General features: G+C 40.5%; 1 protein-coding gene across 2 annotated transcripts; it reads left to right on the forward strand.

The window, feature by feature from the left end:
- Positions 1–97: 97 nt before the first annotated feature.
- On the forward strand, positions 98–23927 carry mfsd3 (major facilitator superfamily domain containing 3). Of its 2 annotated transcripts, XM_016677952.1 has the most exons (7): positions 98–275; positions 724–1526; positions 12581–12728; positions 17169–17269; positions 18813–18922; positions 22097–22340; positions 23704–23927. In XM_016677952.1, the coding sequence occupies exons 2-6, from the start codon at positions 830–832 to the stop codon at positions 22301–22303; spliced, it is 1263 nt and encodes a 420-aa protein (XP_016533438.1). In that variant the 5' UTR covers positions 98–275; positions 724–829; the 3' UTR covers positions 22304–22340; positions 23704–23927. The 2 variants fall into 2 exon arrangements, with proteins under 2 accessions (XP_016533438.1, XP_007564503.1); XM_007564441.2 differs by lacking the exon at positions 23704–23927 and having other exon boundaries at positions 99–275; positions 22097–23624.
- The last annotated feature ends 1282 nt before the right edge of the window (positions 23928–25209 follow it).

Consider the following 25209-nt stretch of genomic DNA (forward strand, 5'->3'; position numbering starts at 1 on the left):
AAAAATTACGTGGTATAACACCTAGATGTTGAAACAGTTGTAGTTTTTCATGCTGGTCTAAATCCACGAGATGGCAGTATTGTAATGTGAATAATGCCGGCTGCGGGGAACCTTCAGAGAAGAAGAAACAAAGCCTGTCCGGCTGGTTATCCGCAGACGGGGGATGGCCGTTCTGGAAGCTAATACCTGGCAACCTCAGGACCCAGCCCAGCGCTGTAAACAAGCGGAGGACACTCAGCGGTTAGCTCAAGCTGCAAGACCCAGCGTTTCTCTCTGTATGTGTGAAAATACCTCCTGTAGCAGCCGTAGAGCTACTCTTCATTACTTTTTTTGTTACAACAGCGCCTTAACTAATGCTGACACGTCATATAAACGTGTTTTAAAGTGTTAACCCGGTGCACATCTAGCCCGCTAACCGAGTCTTAGCAGTTTGTCAAAGGTCTGATTAGAAATGTCACTGTGCGTGTGTTGTGATGATGCACATTGAATGATTAAAACGCGTGTTTAATTGTCATACTGAATGAGCAAAAGGGTGTTTGACTTTAAGGAAGCCGGCGGGGTAACGTTACTAGATGTAAGTGAGCTGTGCAGAGCAGCAGTAAAACAGCAGTGAGCAGCCAACCTTATAAGGCTGCTGGGAGGACTTAGCCATCTAATACATCATACAGACCGAGTTCACCTTGACTAACCTTGGTCTTTCCATCTTTGTTTCTCGTGTTTCAGGTCAAAACAGTCGCAGTTCACTCGAAACACACCCTTTAATGTGAATACTGACCCATGGACCAGTTCAGAGTCTCCTTCACCCCACAATCACTTTTGGAAGTAGATCATGAATGACAAACTCGTCTTCCTGGGCCTGCTGTACTTTGTCCAGGGTATTCCCTATGGTCTCCAGTCTTCTCTGCTTCCTGTGTACCTGCGTGGAGCCGGCCACTCTCTCACACGCATTGGTTTCACCAAGATCCTCTACTTTCCCTGGGTGCTGAAGGTACTCTGGGCGCCTTTGGTGGACCGAGTGGGAACCAAGCGTCGCTGGCTGGTGGGGACGGTGTCTGGGCTGGCGTTGACATGCCTCTCCAGTGCTGCCCTGGCTCCAGAAGCACACATCTGGGGTGTGGCTGGGACTCTGCTGGCCATGAACACCTTCGCCTCTGTTCAAGATATTGCTGTAGACGGGGCTGCCGTTGGGCTGTTGAAAGGACGCGGCGAGCTCGGACTGGGCAACACGGCCCAGGTTGTGGGATACAAGGCTGGATCGGTGTTTGCCGGTGGTGGGCTCCTGGCTGTGATTGATGTGGCTGGATGGAGCTGGATGTTTATGCTCCTGACATTTGTGTATGCAGGCGTGGCTCTGTTTGTGTGGGGGGCCCCTGTGCTCGATGATGAGAGCATAAAGCAGGCAGATGGCGGCAGGAGGGGCGGGCAGGGAACAACAGAGGCTATGAGGCCATGGAAGGTGTGGAGGAAGCTGATGGCAGTGCCCGGCACACCTTGGACAATCCTGTATGTGCTCACATACAAACTTGGTAAGTCTAATCACTATGCAAATGCGTTTCCTGTTTAAACAAGTACAACTTTACATAGCAATGGATGTGTGCATGCAGTGTGTTCTGCTGCTTAAACTTATTGCAATGAAATCACCCGAGTGTCATTATCTCACTATGTTCTTCAAGCACCTTTAACTTGGCTGCATCAGACGCCGCTCAAAAAGCGAGTTCAGTGGCCAGACCGGTGCTGGTGGTAATTTATGGTGAATTCTCTACAACCAGCCCCTTCCAAGTTGGGATTTGACCGACGAGCTTGACGACAAGTCTGGCTACTACCAGCATATCCAGACTCTCCATTTTCGTATTTAGAACAATCTTTCAATGTGTTGACAAAAAAGATTGTATTATCTAAGAAAGATGTTTATTAGATAAAAAAATACTCATATGGGTTAATTGACTTTGTTTTTTCTATCCAATGCCATTTTGAATTTTTTGGTCAGGGTTGGTAAACAGTCTTCCTCTTCCCCAGTTAGAAATTTGACTTGAGGAGACCTCTCTGCTAATTTTTCTAACCTGAGCTTGGAAAGCTTCTAAGTAAATACTGAACAAATAATAAAGCTATACTTATTCAATCAGTCTCACAATGCCAATTGAAAGTAACTTTTCATCTCTTTGTTTTTATCATAACAATCTAAACTCCCAAGTTTAAAGGGCCATTTCCCTTTTCTATTACAATATTTCTGACTACAGTGACGCCTGTAAAACTTCTTTTCTTTTTTACTGCAGTTGTACCTGTTATTAAAATCTGAGGAAACCACTGTTTTATTCTACATACTGTGAGGACCCACAAGGTATTCACTTTGATTATATCAACTTTAACATGTGAAGAAAAGTCCTGATAAGAAAAGCACAAACTGAGTAACCATTGCATAGACATAGAACATGTTACCTGATTCGAACTATTCAGAAGGTTTCCTTAAACTAAATAATCAGATTATTTATTATAATAAATATCAGAATTTCTGAAAAAAATTGTTCCAACATCACATTTGGATTTTTTTGTATAGAAAATATGCTTGCATTCATCGGTTCTTCAGTATTTCCATCAGTCCAGTGAACTCTCCATTATTCCACCCATCCATACATCTATGGTTTCACAAATCCATCCGTGGTTTTTTGCGTTTGTGTCATGTAAAATTTGAGGAACATCTATATTTGTGTTTTAGAATTGGACCAAAAACTAAAACTAAAAACCTGGAAATATGAGTCTCGAAAACATACAGCATTTTGAAATGAATTACGAGTGAGAATCCTGTGTTGAGAAGTGCATCAAAAACTTAGAAAGGAGATTGATTTAGCCGCTGTTTAAGCTCGTATAATTATGTATATTTGATCACAAAGCCCACCAACAAGATGAAAGACAGAAACAAATTTGATGGAGAAATCAGATATTTAACTCAATCTATTTTTCCTCATTTTCTGTTTGAAGGTGAGACTAACAAATTTGCATTTTTGGTAATTTTATCTTGATTGGTGTTGCTGCCTGAGACCACTAAATCACCACTAGATGTCACTGTTGGTGTTTCGGTAACAACTAAACACAGTCGCCAGTGTATTGCTGAAGTGTGTGGAAGTAATTGTTGCAAGCCAGTTTGTTCTGTCTCCTGTGAGAACACTAAGAAATACAGACTGTGGTCAGACGAAGCAGCTTCTGGTACTTGGAATGAGCACAGAAAGTTACTCCACAAAGCTCCATCAGCTTCTTTTAGTTTGCTAACATGTCGTCAACAATACAAAGTTAAAATCTAAGGTGGTCCCGTACAAGTTAAGCTTGAGTGTTTGGTAGCGAGAGTTAATATGACCAGAGTTTGGTTTTTGGTAGCAGAAGGGGATTATGTGAGGATTAGAGCGTCTTTGTGTCTGTGGCGTTAAGAAACTGAAATGGAGGAAACCAGGCATCTTTTCTGATGTGTATTTACATGTATGTGTGCAAGTGGGTGGTGGGAATCTAATTGTCTCCTCAGATTTGCACAGTTCTTTCCTGTGTATGGGGTATGGATCCATACAGCTTTGTTTTTTTTAAACAGTGCACATCAGGGTGTGTGTTTTTTCATTTTTTTTTCTTTTTTCTTTTTTTTTTTTAGTGTTGAGGTTGGCTCAGTAATCGGATAATCCCCTGCAGACGACACTGCTAGACAAAATATGAAGACTGGCTGGACTCCCTAATCTGTCTAGGAGCAGCCCCCCCATGCAACACTCTCTCTGATCCATGAGCGCACACATGAAGGCACACAACACACTATTGGTTGTTGCTCAAGAATACAACAGTTATCAAGTTTAGCATTGTCAGTGCACTTATTGGTTTCCTTCTTTGCAGTCATCACATTACAGAGTTTCCCCTTTTTGCTATTTAAATGCCTCCTATCTGTGTATCCCAGTGTAATCTATATGCATCTTATGTTTTAGATGAATCTTAAATGTGCGGCCTATGTGAGACAGTATTGTTTTTGTTCAAGGGGGTATGTGGATATGTTTGTGTGAGACCGGTAATCTGTCTGTCTGAACAGCCTCCTCCCCAACCCCAAACACCTCTCATAATAACACGCATATACAAGCACAAAAACCCCTTCTCCCTCATCTACCACTAATGAACTCTGAGTTTGCTCTGCTTCCAACTCTGTGGCCAATCATTTGCTGCCTCGTGTCTAAACGGTGACCCTTGTGCCATCTGAGGCCATCAGCTTGGTGGGTGAACTGTCTGGGTAGACCGACAGACAAGGGGGAGCGAGGGGGAGAGAGGCCGCCCAGGAAAAATGGGAAATGAGCCAGGGTAGAGGCAAACAATGAAGGCCTGGAGTTGCAAATACTTTTCCAAAATCTCATCAAATCTCATGGAGAGATATAAGATTCTCAAGGTACGATAAGATTCAGTAAAAATAACGCAGCTTCAAGGAATATCTGTTTTTACGTGGGGTGTAATGGGATCTCGTTGTACAAGATCTCAAGATATTAAAGAATCACAATATCGTTGAAATGCCTGCCACCAGCCAGTTGCTGTCAGCTTGTTTTCGCCTGATGAAGTTGGGATAGAAGATGCCCCAGTTACTCTTAATTCACTTGATGATCAGCATTTTTGGACTTCCAGTAGGAATTATAAATGGCAATGGCGAGAGAGCACTGGAAGTTGTTGAGATGCTGAAGGAGGCACAGAGTATCGCTATGACAGCCGATGGCTGTGCATCTAGGGGTACAGCTGAATTAATGCAGATTTGTGATAAAATTGATAAGAAGGGGAACATGAGCAGAAAAATGAAGGGAAATATAAAACAGCAATTTACCGAGATATGGTGCTGTATTAACCTTTTTAGATGGGGGTCTTATCAAAATATCTCAAACACGACGTCCTTCTGAGCGTTTCCTTGGTGTTATTTGAAAAAGTCTTTCTCCGACTTTGCCATGAGATCAAGAAAAGGTCTTAAAGTGTGTTGGTCTAGCAGCACCACAAACTTTGTTTCAAATATATTTTAATAATTGCATTAATTATAACTGAGATGCTCATAAAGTAAATTTTAGTTTTAACACATCATTGTCACATTTCACATTGAAAAGATAACATCTGGAGCATTTGAAGCTGCACAAGAACCAGAATGTGAAAAACACCCACTCCAGTTCTAACCAGAACTGAACATCTGACAAAGTTGGAGAACCATTCAAGTTAAAGTTGAGGTATTTCAACAGAGAAAAAAACAAACAGGGTCTTGGAGCGAAGACTGGGGAAGAGGATGAATTAATAAACACCCACCACATGGCTCCTCCAGCAAGGCAGACAGCAGAACTGCAATAGAAGTAAACAGACTTTGCCTTGTTCATTTACATGATCACTATAAATGTCTTCAGGTTTAGGTTAGTGTGTTCACCTACCATGTCCACTCTGTCATGATAATACTGAGGCAAATGTTGGATTGACTCAAAAATGCTTGGTGCTCCATCAAACTGTGAAACACACTTTGATCACTTTTGCACATCTTTTTTGTCATCCTTATGCTGTACTGTGCCACATCAAAAATAGTGATGAATCCTAAAGGCGACAAAACTTTAAAAAATCATTTGTGTCATTCCCTAACCAGGAAATGCCAACCCAGTTCATCTGGACCCTCTTCCCGACATGTTTTATGTTTTCCTTCGACAGCAAACCTAATTTAAACGGATGGGTCATTAAAAGGTTTAGCTGGACTTCATAATGTGTCTCTTGCTTCAGAATACATGAATAAATGCTAAATAATGTAAAGCGCTTGCACTGATTAATTGGTAATAATAATAATAATAAAGATGTGGCTTGTTTTATTAGCAGAATGGTAAAACGAAATCATATTGGAGCGGTTGGACCAATAAAACCTAACTTCATATTACACGGGTCATTCAGTCCAAAAACTCATAAGAAGAAAATCCCACCCAGTGGCCCAAAGGGCTTGGTATCTGCAGAGGGGTTATGTTATGTAATCGTTACCTGATGTTCTGGTCTGCATGTTCTTGAGTCCTGAGTGCCATAAAGAGCTCCTTGTGTCCAAGTGTGTGACAAAAGACTTGTATGCATTAGAGATTGTGAAATTCCATATAGGCAGGTTTTATGCCGTCCCTAGTGAACCTGAGGAGCTGAACAGTGCGTGCGGGTGCGTGTGGATCCCTGTGGACCTTCTGTATGTGTACGTGCATGCTGCATTGTCCTCATGCATGTCGAATCTATGAAGCTGTCTTCATTTACCCTGTTGTTTGCGGCGAGTGCTAATTTTGTTCTGCAAGGTGACTGTGTGTCCTCGGTGATCTCCCCTGGTCTGACAGCTCTTTTGTTTAAGCTGCCACAGGAAGGTCAGGTCCTCGCCGACCTCGCACCATCATCTTAAACTTTTCATTTCCCAGCTCCACTCCATAGGAACTCCTTTGCATGTATACACACAGCTACACACAGCCTCAACTTTACACCAATGTGCCTGATACCCATTGAATGTATTACCCTAAAATCACTTGTGTATGAATTAGCTTGCCAGATATTGTGTTGGCAAAGAGATATTAGTGTATTTCTAAGACATACAATAGCTGGTCAAACTGTCTTTTTAGGCTATATGTGGAGCTACATGCACCTGATCAGAGTGTAATTACGTTTTATGACTAGGACTTGTAGTTTGAGAATAGAGAAGGCCATTAGAACGGTGATTTTGAGATAAATATAATTTTACAACATTCTGTTGTAAAAAAACCCAAACTTTTTTACTAGATTTGGTTATGATGTCTTGATGTTCTAAGTGTTTTGGATCAGACTAGTTAAAAGGGAGGTGTTGGACTCTTTGGGTGTGACCTGGAAGAGGTCCCATCTGGGGATTTTGTGTTGTTCCTGGAGGACTTCAATGCCGATGGAGAAACAAAGGTGTTAGCAAAAAGGAAGTGCTTGGGTTTCGTAATTGTATCGTCAGACCTGCGGCACAACATCTTGGCTCTCGGGTGAAGAGACAGACGGGCTGATCACCACCTGGTAGTCAGTTAGAACCATTGGCAGAGGAGTCTGCAGGACAGACTTGGAGAACCTGATCAGGTGGTTTGAGACGAGGACATCTGATGGTGATTTTCAACTTACACCTACAGGATAATTTTTCTCATGTCCCGAGGGAAGTTGGGGACATGGTATCATATTGGGCTACGTTCAGGACCTCTGTTGCAGATGCGGTTTTGAAGAACTGTGGCCTGAAGATTATCGGTGGTTGTCATAGTGGCAAGCACAGGACCTTCTACAGGTTACAAGTGGTGATGTTAGCCAGCAGGCTGAAAAAGGGCTTTAGTGGTTGGTTGTTCTTGGGGATTAATGCAGCAGCTGACATGTACTGGGTGGCCAGGAGGACTGAGTTGTCTTTGGTTGCAGAAGCAAAAACTTCTATAAGGGAAAAATTTGAAGAAGTAGAGAGAGATATTCGGTTGGCCTTATTGAAAACCCATTGGCAATTTAGAAAGGGGAAATATGGACCAGTCCACCTATCCAGGTGCTCGATAGGGTCGGATGGGGTATCTGGGTGGCTTTTAATTGCTATCCTGATCCTTGCATGCCCAAAGCAAGAGCTGTGTCTGTATTCAAGCTTGTTCAGACGGAGACAGCCTGGGCTGCCCCTCGTCACCAATCCCGTATGTGGTGTTCATGGACAGGATCTTAAGGTGCAGTTGCAGAGATTAGATCCATGGCCTTTAATGTCCACTGGAGCTGAGCTCAAAGTGGCTGGGATGAGAGATCCTCTAACTTTGAGGCCATGGTTCTCCACTAGAAAACGATGAATTGTCCTTCTGTAACACAAACTGCAGGAGGTCCTTGTTGCCATCAGCATCTACAACAACTCTTTGACGAACATTGGATGAGTTGCAACATTTAATTTTCATGTGGGATTTTTGAATTTGAATTTAAACTTAGAAATCAGTGCAGGTTTTACCTGTAGCTATCAAAATGTTTATGTTTAAGGAGCTTACCCTCGTTTGCTTCAAGGATCATCTTTGTGGCAAAATTGCTCACTCCATCCTTTTTTTGTGCCGCCAGTAGACGGGCACAAATCGATTGTAAATGACTATTTCTGACTCTGAAGTACAACAGTAGTCAGTAAAATAGATGCAAAGTTATCATTATGTTTATATATTTTCTTCTTTGCTATTAGAAAGTGCTTTTTGGCATTGAAAAACAATATACATTTTAATTATAATTTATTTTCCTTTCATGTTTTATTTATTTATTTTTTTGCTGAAGAACTTATTTTTGTTTTGTTATTAAAGCCAAGGACTGAAAAGTGTTTTACTTTGGGATGTCCCACTCAGGACTTTTTTGTCTCTGATGCTCAGACACATTTTAGATCAGGCATTTACGGGGGGAAGCAATCCTAATCTGACATTACATAAAAAAAACATTTAAAAAAAATCCATGACATGTATAGGTTTGAAAACCCCCTAAATTAAAAGGTAAAGATGATCTGGTTGAGGCTTCAGTAAATGTAAAATTTGCAGAAGATGTTTACAGGCACAGCAGTTTGCTGAAATAACATTGTTCCTGGTGAGGAACATTTAGTTTGTTAGAAACACAGATTTGTTACAGCAAGGCACACGGCCTAAGTACAGTTTTGCAAGCCGTGCACATGGTAGCAGGTCATGGGTTTTCAGAAATTGTTTGGCAGCTGACAATAAATCACAACAACAGTACTTGGGAGTTTAGTCTCATTTAAAGAACCCTGCATTGTTGCTGCAAAAGTTTAGAAAATGTTATTAAATGTATGTGTGTGCTTACAAGCCTTTTAAATAACCAGGATCAACAAAACACCCCCTTCCTAATGCTTGTCGCTCTTTTAACGGTAAATAGTTTTGTCTGACTGTGCTGTCTGTAAACACAGCTTTCTTTGAGCCTGCCATCCCTCTTCTGTTTCCTCTTCACTAACCTCCTAACAATGTCTCTGTTCAGCTTCCCCTCCTCCTCCTGCTTCTCTGTCTGCAGCCATCTTCATCGCTGAGTGCTATCTTCTCTCCTGCGTCATGTTCTGTTTGTGTCTTACTGTTCATGACTGTATGACGCTCGTTTGCTGTATTGGTTTTCTCCTATTACTTCTCTTTTCCTAATTGACCTGTTGTTGTTTCTGTCTCATTAATCTCTTTCAATTTTTTTGTGTGAACCTCGACTTGGTCTTCTTCACCGATTCCCTTTTTATTCCAATTTCTGACATCTTTTGCTCTTACTTCTTCTTCACAGTTTTTCTATTTTACTTGCTTAACATAATAGAGTTCCTGCTAAAATAGACAATTCTTGCTTGGAGAATAGTTAATGGGATAATCTACTTGTTCATATTTGTCTGTGTTTCCAACCAATACTCCATGTGTAAAGAAACAATTGGTTGAACATACAGAACTTTGAACTAAACAACGGACATTGAAGAATCACATCATGTTTACCTTATTAACAGAGTCAAAATATAGAAGATGCAGTTGGTAACTTCTAAAAAAATATATTTTTTACATATTTACTCTCCTTACATAAGAGCAAAGAGCTGTAAATGTGCAGATGAGTATGCATGGCCACCGGTGGCGGCAGATAAACTGTTGTCCTGCAGGTTGTTTCTCCACCAGTCGTACAGCTGCAGCACACCAGCAATCTTGAACTTGTACGTGCTGAGTGGTGGAGGATGTGAGCAGCGTGTACACAAGTTGACTGACGGTGCTAAGACCTTCCTCTTGGCTCTCATTGGTTGTTCAGAAACAAGCAGAACAACGGGCTTCTGCAGATTGCAGTAGGACCACAGCGAGGAGTTCGATTTTTGCACAGATTATCTGCATCATATTATACTGTCAGCACACTCTGACGTTTTTAACAGATATGTAAAATAGTTTTGTAAAAGTCTCATACTTCAGATTTAAATTGACTTTTGCATCTCAGATTAGTCATTACTATTACTAAAACAGCAGATTTCATGTCTTCATGAAGTGTGAGAGATGGAAAGCTCAGAAGGATAAAAGAGAGCAGATGTCCAGCCTTTCTTCTAGCTCTTAGTCTTGCTCTTTCTCGCTTTCTTGCAGCGTAGGTAAGACTTAGACATGTCCCAACATGTAGCAGAAAATACAGTTTACCTTCAAATATCTATGTTCTTACTTTATGTCTTTTCTAAGCATTGATACTAAAAATGGCTCATTTTGAGTCTCGGCAACACTGAAGAATGTCGAACAAGAAATGACGGCGCCTAATATGGTGTGTTCACTGTTTGGAAAGAGATCAGATTTTTGAGTTTTGCAGCATGTTAGTTTTGAGTGATCCTTTAAAAAACACCACACACACAATAGATATTCAAATTTTGGGACAAAACCTTACATTTGAGCTGAAAGCAGTGAATGTTTGCTTTTTGCAGCATTTGTAACATTTACTGAGATAACGAGTTATCAACATGGATGTCAATTAAAAATGTTATAGCATATTTAAGATGCATAAGAATGAAGTCATTTTGTTAATTTTAATCTTCCTTTTCCTTTAAATTCTCTTCTTGTCGGCGTATTCGGGAAAGGTGTTTGTTGGTGCTCATGTAAATCACGTATTATTTATTTTCAGACATTAAAATGCAAGAGGGCTAGTATTACATTAATGTTTTTATCCCCTTATTTATTTTGCTTATTCTACTCACTCTGTTGTCGTGATGAGAAAGATCATTGTGAACCTGCAGTGCCTTCTCTTTTCTCTCCGACTTCATCTCAAAGACGAAAAACAAAACACACTCGTCTGTCGGAAGGCGACTGTCCTCTCTGATTGGTTAAATTAACATTTATGACAGACTTCATGGCACAGTCAGTCCCGTCTGTATGTTGAGCATGTGTAATCTGCCAGCGGTAACACATGAGTGACAGAAGTGAGAGACGAGCGTTTGCTACAGAGAGAATCCACGTTTCCTCCCCAGGTTTCACGAAGGTTGTCACACCATTGTTACAGCGGTGACACTCTAATTCTGCTGCTGCACTCCCAATCACTGGGAGTCTGTTTCATCTGTCTTTTTTTTTCCCCGTCTCTTTCTCTATTTTTGTTTGTCTCCTGGCTGACTGAGTGAGTGAGTCGTCGGTTGTGTTGCGTCGTCTTTGACAGCAGTCTGGGAGCCAAGCTGTCACTCACGCAGCTCCTTGGTCCCACTGTCTTTCTGAAGTCAGTCTCCATTAATATAATAACACTGTGTAGTCGGCACCACTGAATATTTTACTGTAATGTTCCGCAGAACATTACCCCCACACTCAACGCCACACAGAAGAAAGTCGTACTGTCTGACAGAAACTTTTTATTTTGACTGAAAGGTCTTTGTGAGGTCTGTTTCATCTGTGGAAGTTTCTGTGTTTTTTTGTTGTGTTTTCTCTTTTGAGCTTTAGGAAAAGTGCTAGGCCCCTTTTTGATAAAGTGACTGAGGGTATTCTTTTTCTTGTCGGGCATCTATTATTGACACTTTCCAGGAATAGGCCTAGGTACTCGGCACATCGACGCGCTTCGTTTAAACCTGCAGCCGTCATCTCCGGAAAAAAGTGTGTTCTTCGGGTTTGCAGGCTAAACAGTTTGCTCCAGCCTCCTCGTTGAAAATCCACTTTATCTTTTATTGTCGATGAAAAATCGGCTTGTTCCATGAGAAACAAAACCAAAATATAGAAGTACATCTAAAAAAAAGGAATATTATGAAAGAAAGTTCATGTTAATTGTATTAAAGTTTTTTTGTCACTCATTTCAAAAAAGTGAAACCTATTCCTTACACACAGTGAATATTTCTTGCCATCACTTTTTTGTGATTTTAATTATGACTTAAAGAAAAATAAAAACACTCTCAAGAAATCAAAATGTTACATAGGATCAATAAAAAAGGGATATTTTAAACAGAAAGGTAAAGCTTCTGAAAAATGTTTTCATTTGTATGCATTCAGTTCTTGGTTACATTACTGCAACAATGCGGCGTGGCATGGAGGCGATCCGTCTGCAGCACTGCTGTGGTGAGGTCCAGGTTTCTCAGCAGCCTTCAGGTCATCTGCACCATTGGATCTGGTGTGTTTTATTATTCCATACATGTGGAGTTTAAGAATTTGGATATTTTGACCATTTATCATTTAAATACTTAAAAAGATTTTGCTTGACAATCCTCTCAAGGCTGCAGTTGTCTCTGTTGCTGTTGTTCCTTTTCTTACCACACTTTTTCCATCTACTCAACTTTCTATGAATATGCTTGATACAATGCTCTGTGAGCAACCAGCTTCTTTAGCAATGACGTTTTGTGGCTCTCCCTCCTTATGGAGGATGTCATTGTCAAATCAGCAGTCATTTCCATGACTGTGCAGCTGAGGGACCATTTAAAAACATTTGAATGTATTACATCTATGTCACTTTCGGAAAGGAGGGACAGATAAAGTTGGAAGTTTTATTTTTTCTGATATTAACTTGAAAAGACAGATTTTCTCACCAATAAGCTTCAAGCTTGAACTGCTGTCTAGCTGTCTTGTTCTGATTTTCCTCTTTTCAGTCTCTCGTCTCACTTCTGGTGCCTCTTTCCCATGTGTCCCTTTCTTTCTTTCTCCAGGTGAGCAGGGTGCCGTGACCATGTTTCCTCTTTTCCTCCTGGATCACCACATGACAGCCAGAGAGCTCAGCTTCTGGAACGGCGTCATCGCCATGGGCTTCTCCATCTGCGGCTCATCCCTCGGAGGCCTGCTGCTCGCCCAGTTCAGGTAGTCTTCATCGGCAGTGAGAAACCGCTGATGATTGTCAAATTATGCACTGTTGATTTAAGACGCTTGGACTGCATTATAGATGACCTTCAGTATCAGCTAATCTGCAGGGCGTAGGGACAAAAACATAAAAGTTCTGGTGGAGATAAAAATACCCAAAACAACTGCAACCATGCTAAAAATATCCAATATGATAAAAAGTGTGTTTGCTGCACTCTCATCATGTAAGATATTATAATCATAAGATATTGTAATCATCTTTACCTTCTTCCTCACCTTATTCATCATGCAGATTTCCCCTTTAACATTTCTTCATCACTCTTGCTTCACTTTATTGGCTTGTGTGTACGTACATGCTTGTGTGTGTGTGTGTGTGTGTGTGTTTGTACCTTTCTGTCTCTCTCTATCTTCTCTCTCTCTCTTTCTCTCGGGGTGTGTACGGTAATTTAAGTAAACATTGCCTTGTTTGAGAGCTCAGGGACCCCCTGTGTGGCGTGTGGTGTGAGAACAGCATGAACAGCAAATCCTTTACACACACTCAGGTACACGCAGAATACACATAAAAACACACACCCCTCAGTTTGCAGAGACAATATAGATGTAGCTGAATGTAGGTATTAGATTTCCCGACAAATGCTAAGTTGTTAGACTGACTTCTTATTATGCTGTGAAGGCTGTGAGGAGTGGAAACCTCTCAGTTGGTTGTCTAACTGATGACACACTCAACATATAAATTGATTTCAAATTAAAATGATAATTTATTTATTCTTTCTGTTAATCTAGATTTTTGATCAGTTTATCTAGCTTTATTTTTGTGTTGTCTTCCGATTCCAGTGTTAAATGTTCATTAAAAGTAAAAGTTTATTGATATTTGAGAATGTGCTCTTGCATTATTATGCCACTACCAATATATTGCTTGAAAATGGCCTCAAAACAAAACTATTGGTGTTTATCGCAGTAACTTCTGGGACAATTTATCGTCCAGTAAAACTTGTTATCATGACGCCCCTAATGCGGAGCACTGCGAATCACAATATACATTTAAAACACAGATATGCAATGATGTTACAGACGTAGGAGTCTTTACATTGTTTTAATTCCAGCAACAGATGTTGTGTCTTTTAAAGTGAAGCTTTTGTGCTCCTTTTCCAGCTTCACGTCAAGTTGCATCATGTGATCACTTTGCAGTAAATGTTCTGTGTTTCTCTGGTTAATGTCGACTTGTGGTGTCTTTTTTTTTTCCCACCTGCCCGTATCTGTGTCAGTATTGTATGTGTGTGCTAGCTTGCCCAGACCTTTGTTCTCTGCTCTCTCTCTCTCTCTCTGATGTCAGCCTGTTTGGTTCTTTCCCTTCGTGAAGGAACACTAATAAACAAAGAGGAAACCTCCAAAGGCCAAACTTTTCTAAGGGCTAAAGTGCTTTGAAAAGATGTCATTGTGATACTTTGCCTTCTGATCCTTCGCGCTGTCTCCATCTCGCTTGTACAGGGAATAAACTCTTCACACACCACTAAAGGCAGAAAACACTTGGAGCTATGCCATCTTATTGTGTCATTTTTCCAAGGATACAGAGATATTTTGTGGATTTTCTTTTCATCTAAGCTTGAATCCACCAAGACGTCTTTTTTTAATGAGAAATGATCTCAAAATGGCCTCATTCAATGCCTGTAATTCTTTTTTTATGTATGAGGTAAAGGTATATGCTGAGCTCTCATACAGCATGCAGCAAATGACTTCATGCGTTTATAAAAAAATTGGTGAAATATTGATAGGTTGATGTTATTGCTCCTTATAAACAAGGCCAGAAAATTCTTGGTGTGTTGCATTTCCACCTATACGGTCTCCAGACATGTTGCTATACTTTATGGCGCATTGTTTATAGAAATCAAACATCTAATTAATTTCCATTCAGTTTATTTGTGTTGAACAATTTACATTAAATTACTTTTCAAGGCTGGACACAGAACTGAATAAATAGCAGGTTGAATTCATATGTAATTATATGGAGTCAAGTTTAGTACAAATGCAGATCAGCGCAATCAAATTTATTCTGATACAATCCAACCACATAGTCAGATTCCCATCCAATGCCTGCTTGGATATAAATTATGACACCTGACAGCGTCAAATAATCTACAGTCAGAATTTCTGTCATCATTTAGTGGCGACTGCATCGAGCCGTTGATGCTGCAGCAATCTCTCACCCAGAGCAAGCTTGAGGTGACAGTGGAGGGAAGCAACTTTATTTTAACTTGAATAAATATCCCACCAAAATAGACTCACAATAAATAGGCTAAAAAGAAGAAAACAGATCAAAACACAAAAGCACTAGACTGGGAGTACTTTCTATGGGACATAACGACAGAGTTAAAGGCAGACATTTCTTTGTAAATGAATTTATTGACCTGCTAGGTCATGGCTAACGCACAGCTACACGTTTCTCCTCTGTTACTCCTGTTGTTACTGTCCAAAGGACCGGTGGACCAGAGGTTATGCTGTTGTTCAGATGCAACGTTGAAGCATTATCTGTGCTGTCACATTCGTTTCGTAAAGAATTTTGTGAATAAAAACTACTGTTCAGAACCACAAATGCACATTCAGAGATTTTGTATTTGTAAACATGGACAGAGTTTTAGATGGTAGTCTTGGGTTTTTCTGAGAACTGATATATGAACAAATCTGCTCCAGGAAAGATCTGCACTTGCAGTAATCGCTTAATGTCAAATGACAACTTGTTTGTAAATGTTTTTACAGTCTTTTCCGAGTAGATGAACAGCAACGATTTCTTTTTAAGAGATTTCTGCAGATGATTTTCTGTTTTAGCTTTGTTATCACAGATCTGAATGCTCATTTTTTAGCATTAAACTGTCTCTTTGCTGCTGCAGAAATCTTTCAGTCCTACTGACTTTAAAGGTTGAATAAAATAACCTGGTGGTGTAGCTAATTATTAAAGGTAAAACTTGTCTTCCACACACAACATATACACATTTTGTTTTACTTTTACTTTATTTTTATTTTTCAATATTTGAACACACTAGTAAAGATTAAAATATGTGCCGATAAGTCTTTAAAAGTACATCTATACCATTTAGTTTTCCGTGCCAGATGAACACTTTTCCTTCCTCACCTCTTCTTCTCACCCCCACATTAGCACACAGAGGGGAGGTTGTCCAGCAGGCTGTGTCCCACGTCTAAAAGCCCAGTTGGAACGTTTATCCGCTCCACCATCAGAAACGGCTGAGTGGTCAGTCAGGGACGCTCTTTAGAACCACCAGCAGCAACCTGAGAGCAAACCTATTCTTATCTGGGCCCGGCCTGTGTAAGGTGGCAGCCAGGCGGCTTTTTCTTTCTCACACACACACACACACACACACACACACACACACACACACACACACACACACACACACACTCTCTCTCTAACGCACAGGCACACACTTTAGCATCTCTTGAGAAAGCGTCATATGAAAGACTATCATTGAGAGAGGAGGTAAAGAAGGAGCGAAAAGAGGAATGTCTTTAGCATGTGAATGGTGCAGGCTTGGTTTTCCAGCCAGGATGTAGGCGGAGGCGGGGTTGAGAGTGGGGAGAGGGAGTGCAGTGGAGAAAATAGTGTATTTGTGTTAATTATGATGATTTTACACGAAGAAAAACACAAAAATATGAATGAAAAGAAAATCTAATACCTTCTTGTTTGTTTTCAAAAAGTACTTTTAATCTGACAAACCAGCCTCGTCTGAACACACATTCTAATTTATCGAATATGACTGTATCAAATATGGTTTGCTGTCATTTTAAGTATCACCAATCAATCTGAAAAAGAGCCACGTCTCAGTGGAGCCCCATGGAGAGGAGTGGAGTGGTAAGTTTGGTGTAGACGCTTCACTTACCGTCTTGAATTAAATATTCTGCTTTGCGCGACAGGCCCTTCTTCCTCACAATCTTTTTTACACATAAATAATTACATGCAGAAAAAACATAAACAAACACACACAGTCCTTTTGAGTGGCAGGTATCCTCTGAGTGATTGGCACTGTTAATCCCTGTTGTCACATCAACAGTGTGAGTGCCCATATGTGTGTGTCTGTGTGTTTGTATGTATGTTAACAGTGATTAATTATCTCTCTCACGCTGAGGATCTCCTTAGGTTATTGATTACGTCACGAATCAAACCCACAGGGGGATGATTTCTTTGCACTAACAGGGAATCAATTAGTGTCTGGGGACTTGTTTACTTATGCGCTTGCTGACATGTAAGTGTGTGTGTGTGTGTGTCTCCATGAATGTGCGTTAGTGTAATTGCATGAGACACGATGAGGTCTTTAAATGTAACGCTGCGAACCCCGAGGCGTTGTCGTGCACACCACGTTTGCTCGCTGATGCACTTTTAGCTCTTAAAGCGTCTTCCTGAAATTTGTGTTGCCTCTTGTTTCTCCTCAGCATCGGGGCGATGATGCGACGGGTGTTTGTGTTGCGTACCATCAGCATGGTCTTCCAGAGTTCTCTGCTCACTGTACTGGAACCATCGCCGCTCATGAAAGGTGAGAAACTGGATGTAAATCCAAATAGACAATATCTCAAAACCAGATGTAGCTTCAAAGTTGTCATGGCTCATCCAGAAGATCCCTGGGATGAAAAAACAGGCAGAGAACGACTACTGACCTTCTCCTCTGGTGATTTTAGACAATCAAAGGAGAAAGAAAATGTACTGCTCCAGTAGCTTAAAAAAATTAGATCTAAGGTTTGTAAGTTAAACATCTTTCTGTTAATTTAAAATTATTTTGACTTCATTTCAAAAATGAATTGGGCAAGAGGTTAATTTGGATAGTCCCGTTAATATTCAGAATAGTTTAAAGCGCTTCAAATTAAAACACAGATCAGAGGTAGGAACCTCCCAATGAAGCAACAATACAAACAAGTAAAATATATAAAAATATCGCATGATTATGTGAAAAGCACAAAATATTGTATGTATTATATCAAAAGTTCATATTAAGACTTGAGTTAATTTAACAATGGGAATGTTTACTTTTTCACTTTAGACCAGGTTGGTTTAGATACTTTTTCCCCCCATAAATGAACGAATCATTTGAAAACTGTGAATTGTATTTACTTAATTATCTTTGCCTAAATAACAAATGACTTTGATGATCTGATACATCTAACTAAAAAAAATACATTTGTAAGGATGCAAATAAAAACTACAAATGGCCACACTGTCATATTGTGTGACCTAAACAAATGAGTGCTGATATTCAAATATTTAAATGTTTGAAAGAACTGATACTCAGAGGAAAAGTATGGTGGAAATGACCAGCTTTAGTACAAGCAGTTAAACTAGATATTTAGCATTTCCTTCAGGATGTGTGAATGTGTATCATATTGTGGACATTGACACAAATGACACATTTGGTTTCATTGAGCTGCCAGTCTGGCAGTGTTTAGCATTCACTTCTCTGCCAAAGACTTCGTCTTCCCTATCAAGGCTCTCGCACTGAAAGTCGAGGCCCCCCATCCCGCCTCCGTTCCAAAACCCGACAAAGATTTCAGAAATGTTAAAGGGGAAAGAAAGAGAAAGAAAACAGAAAAACATTCTGTTTCAGATTTTCAATATTACATGATAACACTCCGCTTCCCACTCTTCCAGTCTGATCAGGCAGAGTATCTGTGTGACTCCAGCAGCCTTGCATCGCTGACTGAAGAGTCTTATTCGGCAAAAACTCCGGCGTCTTGAGTGAATAATTCAGTGTTCGTGGGAGCAGAGACAGATAGACTCTGTGGTTCCTCTGTGTTTCCCCACCAACACTGCTCTGCCACTTCCCCTCAGAGGATAACACTACATGTGTTTTGGAGATGTGTCTGTGTGTGTGCGTGTGTGTGATTTGGGCGGGGGGGGGGTAGACTTTACTCCTCGGCTGCTTACCTTTTTCTTGCTGCTTTGACATAGAGTAAGTATGAGGCATAAAGATGAAGAAAACACAGTAATTCATCTTTTTCCCTGTCAGGAAAAGCACCTTTTTCTTGGATGCAGATGTTTTGTGGCTGATTACGATCCACTTTGCCTGCACGTGTTTGCTTCTGCAGGAATGGCGGTCCTGAGCATGAGCGTTCAGCACTTCCTGGGTGGTCTCATCACCACGCTCACCTTCACTACCATGATGCATTGCACTCAGAGGGCCGAGGAAAGCATACAGGTAACAAAGACTTCATTCACTCCCTTTTCCTCTCTCGTTGTTTTGTTTCTGGTAGTTATCGTGTTATTTGGCGGCGTTAGATCATATCCTGTGGCTTAACAAATCTTTTTATGTACTAGAAATAAAGGCTGTGTTCTTTTTTTTTTCTCATCTGACTTGGCTTTATGTGCTATTTTGTAATGTGAAGTAATTTCCTTTCGGGGTTGCCGGAAAACGACTGTGCCACACCTATTCCCAGCTCTACCTGCCTCTTCTCACCAGCGCTTTCCACCTGTGAAATCTCAAAATGAATCCCAAACCCAATTTCTGTTTATTGCTTCCTTCTTCTGTTGGATTCCTGCCTCCAGCTACCCGACTAAGTTTTCTTTTCTTCATTTTGGACTAAATGCTCTTTTTGTTTTTCTGACTCCCAGCCTCTTGCTCTCCTCTCCTGATTTCTCCTCTTTGCTGTATCTCCTTTTGTCCCTGCCGTAACTGGGCCATCACCGCCTGAAGGCGATCGCTGTTCACGCAGCCGTTCAGACGTCACTCAGTCAATCTCTGAAGGTGACAAATTATAACTCGCATTGCTGTGGCTCCTCGCGTGTGAAACGAGAACAAAAGAAGAGACACCTGTGGAGCAGGTGTCGTGAAACAAATTCGGATAAATGGCAGTAAGCAAAGACAAAAATGTGCTGATCAGAGCTGCAGTTAGGTTTGAGGGGCGTGGGGTGGAGGGGGATATCTTTCCTTTTCACTGATTCGGTTTGTGAATCTACGTGCCCAGAACAGGAACGCATTAGCCTGTCTGTGCTCGATGTGTGTAGCATGTGCGTGTTATTGAAAGTAGTGCTATCCAGTAACAGAAAGCTGATAGTGTGAGTGCTTGCTAAGGATACCCAGGAGAAAGAAACCAAATCTGTTAAACAAGTTGCTCAGAATAAAGACACTCCACTTAGCTTTGGTCGCACCAGGCTCTCAGAGATCTCTGCATCGGAGCGCTGCCACAGTCTGCCGGCAAAGTCGCTCCGAGCGCTGTGCTTCTCAGCCTGGCTGACAGAGCCGCAGATTCTCACAGCAACAAGAACATTGTTTCGTCAGATTCAAGTAAAATACCAGTTGCTCCAACATTAACATGTTGACTCCGTTTAGTTTAAATATGAGTCCTTCAGCTACCTTGTTTCATCATAATGTACAGAGATATGAAGAAACGCATACTTGATATTCTGGATGAGTCATTTATGCTGTCTGGGAGTAATTTTGGTAATCTGGTTCACCACTATTTTCTGTTTTGTGGATATTGACCAACTATGATTCTCTGTGACCTTTCCCAAGCCGACAGACGTCAGTGACTGTGATTCTAAAAATTTCACGTCTTTAGATAGCGGCACCAGGTGTTGCTTTTTAAGGTATTTTAGGCATTGTTTTCAGAGAAGCCGTAACGTATTTGTTGCAATCCAGCCACTTGTTTACACATCAGCAGAGATCGGAGTCTGTATGTGAGGAACCTTTGGGAACATCGCCCACGGAGGTTTGAAGTATTTCACAGGTGTGAAAGCGCTGCTGCAGGTCGAGGCGTTTTGCCAGTCTCATCTCCATGTTGACACAGTGCCGTCTAAACGTGAAACTTTTTGCCAGTCAGCGTCTGAAAATACCGGTGTTACGTCGATCCGCGTTTCCCCATCAGATACGGTTCCCCCTACGTCATCTTGCACGAATGCTTCTTGTATCTGATGGGGAAACGCGGATTGACGTAACACCTGCACCTTCCAGTCAGCTTTTTTGCGTAAACAAAGCCGTAGCCTGCTTCAGCTTGGAAAGCAGTCTCTTTCTAAGTTATTTTCTCAATCTGCAGGTCAGTCCTGATCAGTCCTGATCCAATCAGTCCTGGTGTGGCTCGAAACATCCAGTCAAGTTTAAATAGATTTTTTTTTCTTTAATAAATTCAAAAATTACTCTTTGTAGTTACTCAGGTCATCTTTGGCTTATTTCCAAGCATTGTTCTATAGGCGATGTCACAATGCATGGAGTGTTGAGTGTTTGGAAAAAGATCAAATGTTATATCTCTACTTTCCAAGTTTTTGAGGTACAAAAAATTTAGCAAGTTAAAAATATTTTTGAGTTAGATTTATGACTTCTTCACATTAAATATTTGTTTAGATTATGTGATTGTTTATGTATTTATCAGTTCTAGCTTTTGAATACAGTCTAAACGAGGAACTCATATTATTCAAATATCTCCAGAATCTCTGGTAGCAGTCAGTCTTGCAACAAATCTGAAGAAGCCTCTGACTGAAGACTGTTGCTGTTTGACAGCAGCAGTATGGTTAGAAAATATACAACCCAGAGTGAATTGTTCCTAGTAAACTGTAAGAAATCTGTTGAAGGAAGTTGCATCGATGTAGAGAAAAGCCAAATGTAATTCATAATTACCATCTTAACAAGGAGACATGTATCAAATGTATCAGAGGAAGTCGCAGACTGTAAATGATTGGATGAAAGTGGTTTATTTGTATAGTGCAATTTATACAAAAAAGTCTATGAAAATTATGTAATGGAATCACATTTGAACCAAAAAAGGTCAAATATATTAAGCGTGACATAAACAGAAAGGTTGAAATGTAAATTTGAAACAAATTAAATGCTAAGACATGAAAAAATCCACATAAAGCAATGTTTGACCTTTATGTTAAACTGCTGTAAACAGTGATGTTTTCAGTCAGTTCCTCAAGTTTTCAGGGAGTTCGTTCCATTGCTGAGGAGCAGACAAAGTAAAATTTGCCTCCAGTTGATTAGTGCGGGATTTGGGAAGATGGTGCCGGATGTTTGCTTGGAGCCATGCCAAAGAAACACAGATCTGACGGTCTGAAGAAAACAAATACATTTCCACTCTGATTGATGATGAGGGGTTGAATGTCCACACCAAAACGTAACATTTCTTGTTTCATATTGAAAGTAGTTAAGACGAACATTTTTAAGGATAACAATGCGCCTAACCTTTCACCTTTTCCTCACTTCTCCGTCTGCAGTAGTTATTAATTTTTTTACGACGAAGCACACTTTCCTGATTTTTAGTAGTTAATGTTAGATGCTCTCCTCTAACAGAATGTAAAAGTAGACGCATTAAGTAGGAAATGTAATCTGCTGCCCTTGTGTGTCGCTCACCTGTCGCTTCGCTTGTCGCTCTTCTTCTAGGCCACCCACTACAGTTTCCTGGCCACTCTGGAGGTTCTGGGGAAGCTGATGTTCAGCGCTTTGGCCGGAGGAGTGGTCGACTGGTGTGGTTTCCAAGTGGCCTTCCTCTTCTTCCTCACCCTGTCGGCTGGAACGGCCCTGCACGTGTGGACGGCCACCTTCACCGGCGCTCTCAGGGAGACTCAGCTCAAAGAGCAGCCCAAATGAGATCCGTCTTAAACGTTTACATTTAGGGCAAGTCCAGGTACATTAACAATGGACCGCTGGAGCTCAACTGCAAACGTTAAGGAAACAAACTTTGTAGAGACGTAAATTAAGATTAGCAAAGTTATTTCATACATCAACAGTCTTAAATAAATATCAGCCATTCTTTAATTGAGAAAAAACGCTTTCCTTTAATCACTCTGTGACTGACTGCTCTTTTGTCATATTTCACAGGCAGAGATGGCCTTTATTTTGCTTTGAACATTTCTCAAATAGTCTTAAAAAGGCGTAGTTAGGTGGTGAACCTTCGGAATACAGTGTAGATGTTAAATATGATGGAAGTACTCAAACGAGCTTGATTAAAGATGGTTTATTGTGCTTGGTAGAGACATGAAACATACTGAAAGTTTCATAGTAGCTTAAATTAAAGGGAAATATAATCAAAGTTTATTCTGTCATCTGAGCCAGTTTGATATTGTTATACGTCAGCAATAAGAGCTGCAGCCAAAAGCAATAGTGCTAGTTTATTTTCTTATACTGTGGTGTATATATATATAATCTCCTGTGTTGTATGGTTTACAGTTGTCAACTCATTAATCTCTGCTACCTCGTATCAACACTGTAAGGTACGACACAGATACACAGAACATAAAGTAGCTGCGTAAACCCAGAGTGCATACACAGACATCCCATAATATGTCAGCTACAACAAAACGTGATTGTAGTTTGTCTTCAGAAAGAGAATAAAAGTGTCATTTAGCTCTTAAGCAAAGGGCTTTTTTCGCGGGTCATAAACCATTTATTACATTGTCAACCCTTATGTTGTAAATTCCCACGACAGTGTCAGAGTACAACTCACACTTGTAGGAAACATCTGCCTTACACTCTGCATGGTGCCATCTTGTGTTATTTGTTTGACCAGACTCGATAAGAAAGTCGGCTGTCGGAAAGAAACTTGAATGGCCAGACTTACATGGAAGTTAAAATTCCAAAATCGCACTGTATTACTGTTTGTTTCTTTTAATTTCAGTTTTTAAACATGTTTAATGCACAATAACTAATAATAGCTTCTCTTGCTGCTGTAAAGCATAAATTGTTCCCTCAAGTCTTAGATTTAAACAGGTTTATCCCAGCAGGTTCTGTAGGAATACAGTGAAATCCTGTAGGTAGGCTTTGCTAAAGGAAACATTGGCCACTTGATTTCTTTTACATCATGTGAGAAAGACAATGACATTACATATATAATTATGTAGCCATCTGTGGAACACGAGAGGAAAAGAAAATCTGTGAAATTTGCACAAAAATAAAGCTGCTGGGGACATTTCTAAAGTGTTGTTTTTTGTGTGTGTGTGTGTTTTATTTTCTCTGGATCTTACCAAAATTCTCTTGTATCCTGTCTGAAGGTCTGTTTGTGGTTCTCCCACTTTTAAAAGTTCACTGTGGCTTCTAGCGGCCCGACTTACCACCACTGGATCTCTGCGGCGGTCGTGGCTGACGGCTACGGCAGTGAATGGGCCCCGTGTCACAGCACCCACAACGTAAACAGCTCTAATGACACAACAAATGCTGTGAAGGAGGATTAGGCCGGCTTACACGGCCCGTCAATACACCTTCACTTTACATGTTCCCACCCGGCCTCATTATCTTGGCTTTCCTTTTTTCTTTTTTCTTTTTGTTACAGTGGGACTGAGAGGGAGGGTTTGAGGAGAAGCTTTTATTCAGCAGTGTGCCTCTTTGATTAGATTTCTATTTGAAAACTTGCTTAAAACCACAAACCCACCTTAGGATGCAGTGCTCTAATTACTCAGGAGTTCCTTCACGTATTTATACGTTATATGATAATGTTCACATTTTTTATTTTTTGGCTCATAACAGTTTTATTGATTCCCATGTCTGAAGTGAAGATGTAGGTTAAAAAATACAAATATAAAGGAGAGCGCAGGAAAGCAGAGGATGCAGTTTAAGACTAACGGAGAGATAAACCGATGTAACACATGGGTCACACAATGTGAAACCAGGGAGAGTAATGTTCAGTTTCAGTTCATCTTCACTTTATTTTGGTAAATTATCAACATTACACGCAGAAAACAAAAACAAAATGCTACTTTACAAACCCATAATACACTAAAAAAAGGAATAGGCTGAAGCCAAGTTTTATCCTTGCACAACCTGCTCTCATATCGGTTCATATGGCGAACATTTATTCAAGCATTTGCTTCATAAGCGCTGTGTGGCGATCCCAGTCTCCCTCTAATATGACTACTTGTGATAAAACCTGTAATTCTGCAAACTTAAAGCAAGTGTACCATAGCAGCAGTGAATGGAAGCAGCTTAAAGTCTCACTTTTCAGCTGCTAAGTGTATTATTCATGGCAGCTTAATTGCACTACAATAACGGACATTAGCAAATGCTTTTTACTGACACGGGACATCAAAAGCACACTAAAACAACATATTGCATATTTGATTACTTTATGTTGACTCTGCTGTAGCCTTAACTTTGTTGCATCTTTGTAATGTGAAAATGTTTCATTTATTTTCATACCATTAATTGATGTCTTAGGGAAGTCATCCTCATTTCTTTCAGTGCTGCCAACAATTCTTCCTCCATGGAAGACAATAATGAAACCGAATACCTCTGCCAGGAAAGAATGAAACAATTAGGAAACTTTATATGAATTTACCACCAGGAAGCTTCAGTGTTGCCTCCGATACAAAAGATGTAAATTTTAGAAGGACGGAGCAGGTTACCAAACCGACCCTCATTCTGTTTAAACCTCCTAACTCAAAGCGAACTGCTTCTGCTGAGTCTGTCTTACTCGTTGAAGCTATGCGTAATGGGATAACTGCTGCTACATAACTTGTCAGTCCTACTTTGAAGCCTGTGTGGACATTGAAAGGTAGGTAAGT

This window comes from Poecilia formosa, unplaced genomic scaffold (genome assembly GCF_000485575.1).
Source record: "Poecilia formosa unplaced genomic scaffold, Poecilia_formosa-5.1.2 Scaffold5, whole genome shotgun sequence".
NCBI classification, from domain to species: Eukaryota; Metazoa; Chordata; class Actinopteri; order Cyprinodontiformes; family Poeciliidae; genus Poecilia; species Poecilia formosa.

Coding starts and splice junctions, on each gene's coding strand:
- mfsd3 (XM_016677952.1), top strand. CDS start 830: ATGAATGACAAACTCGTCTTCCTGGGCCTGCTGTACTTTGTCCAGGGT. Junction 1,527..12,580: donor TGTGCTCACATACAAACTTG/GTAAGTCTAATC, acceptor TTCTTTCTCCAG/GTGAGCAGGGTGCCGTGACC. Junction 17,270..18,812: donor ACCATCGCCGCTCATGAAAG/GTGAGAAACTGG, acceptor TTGCTTCTGCAG/GAATGGCGGTCCTGAGCATG.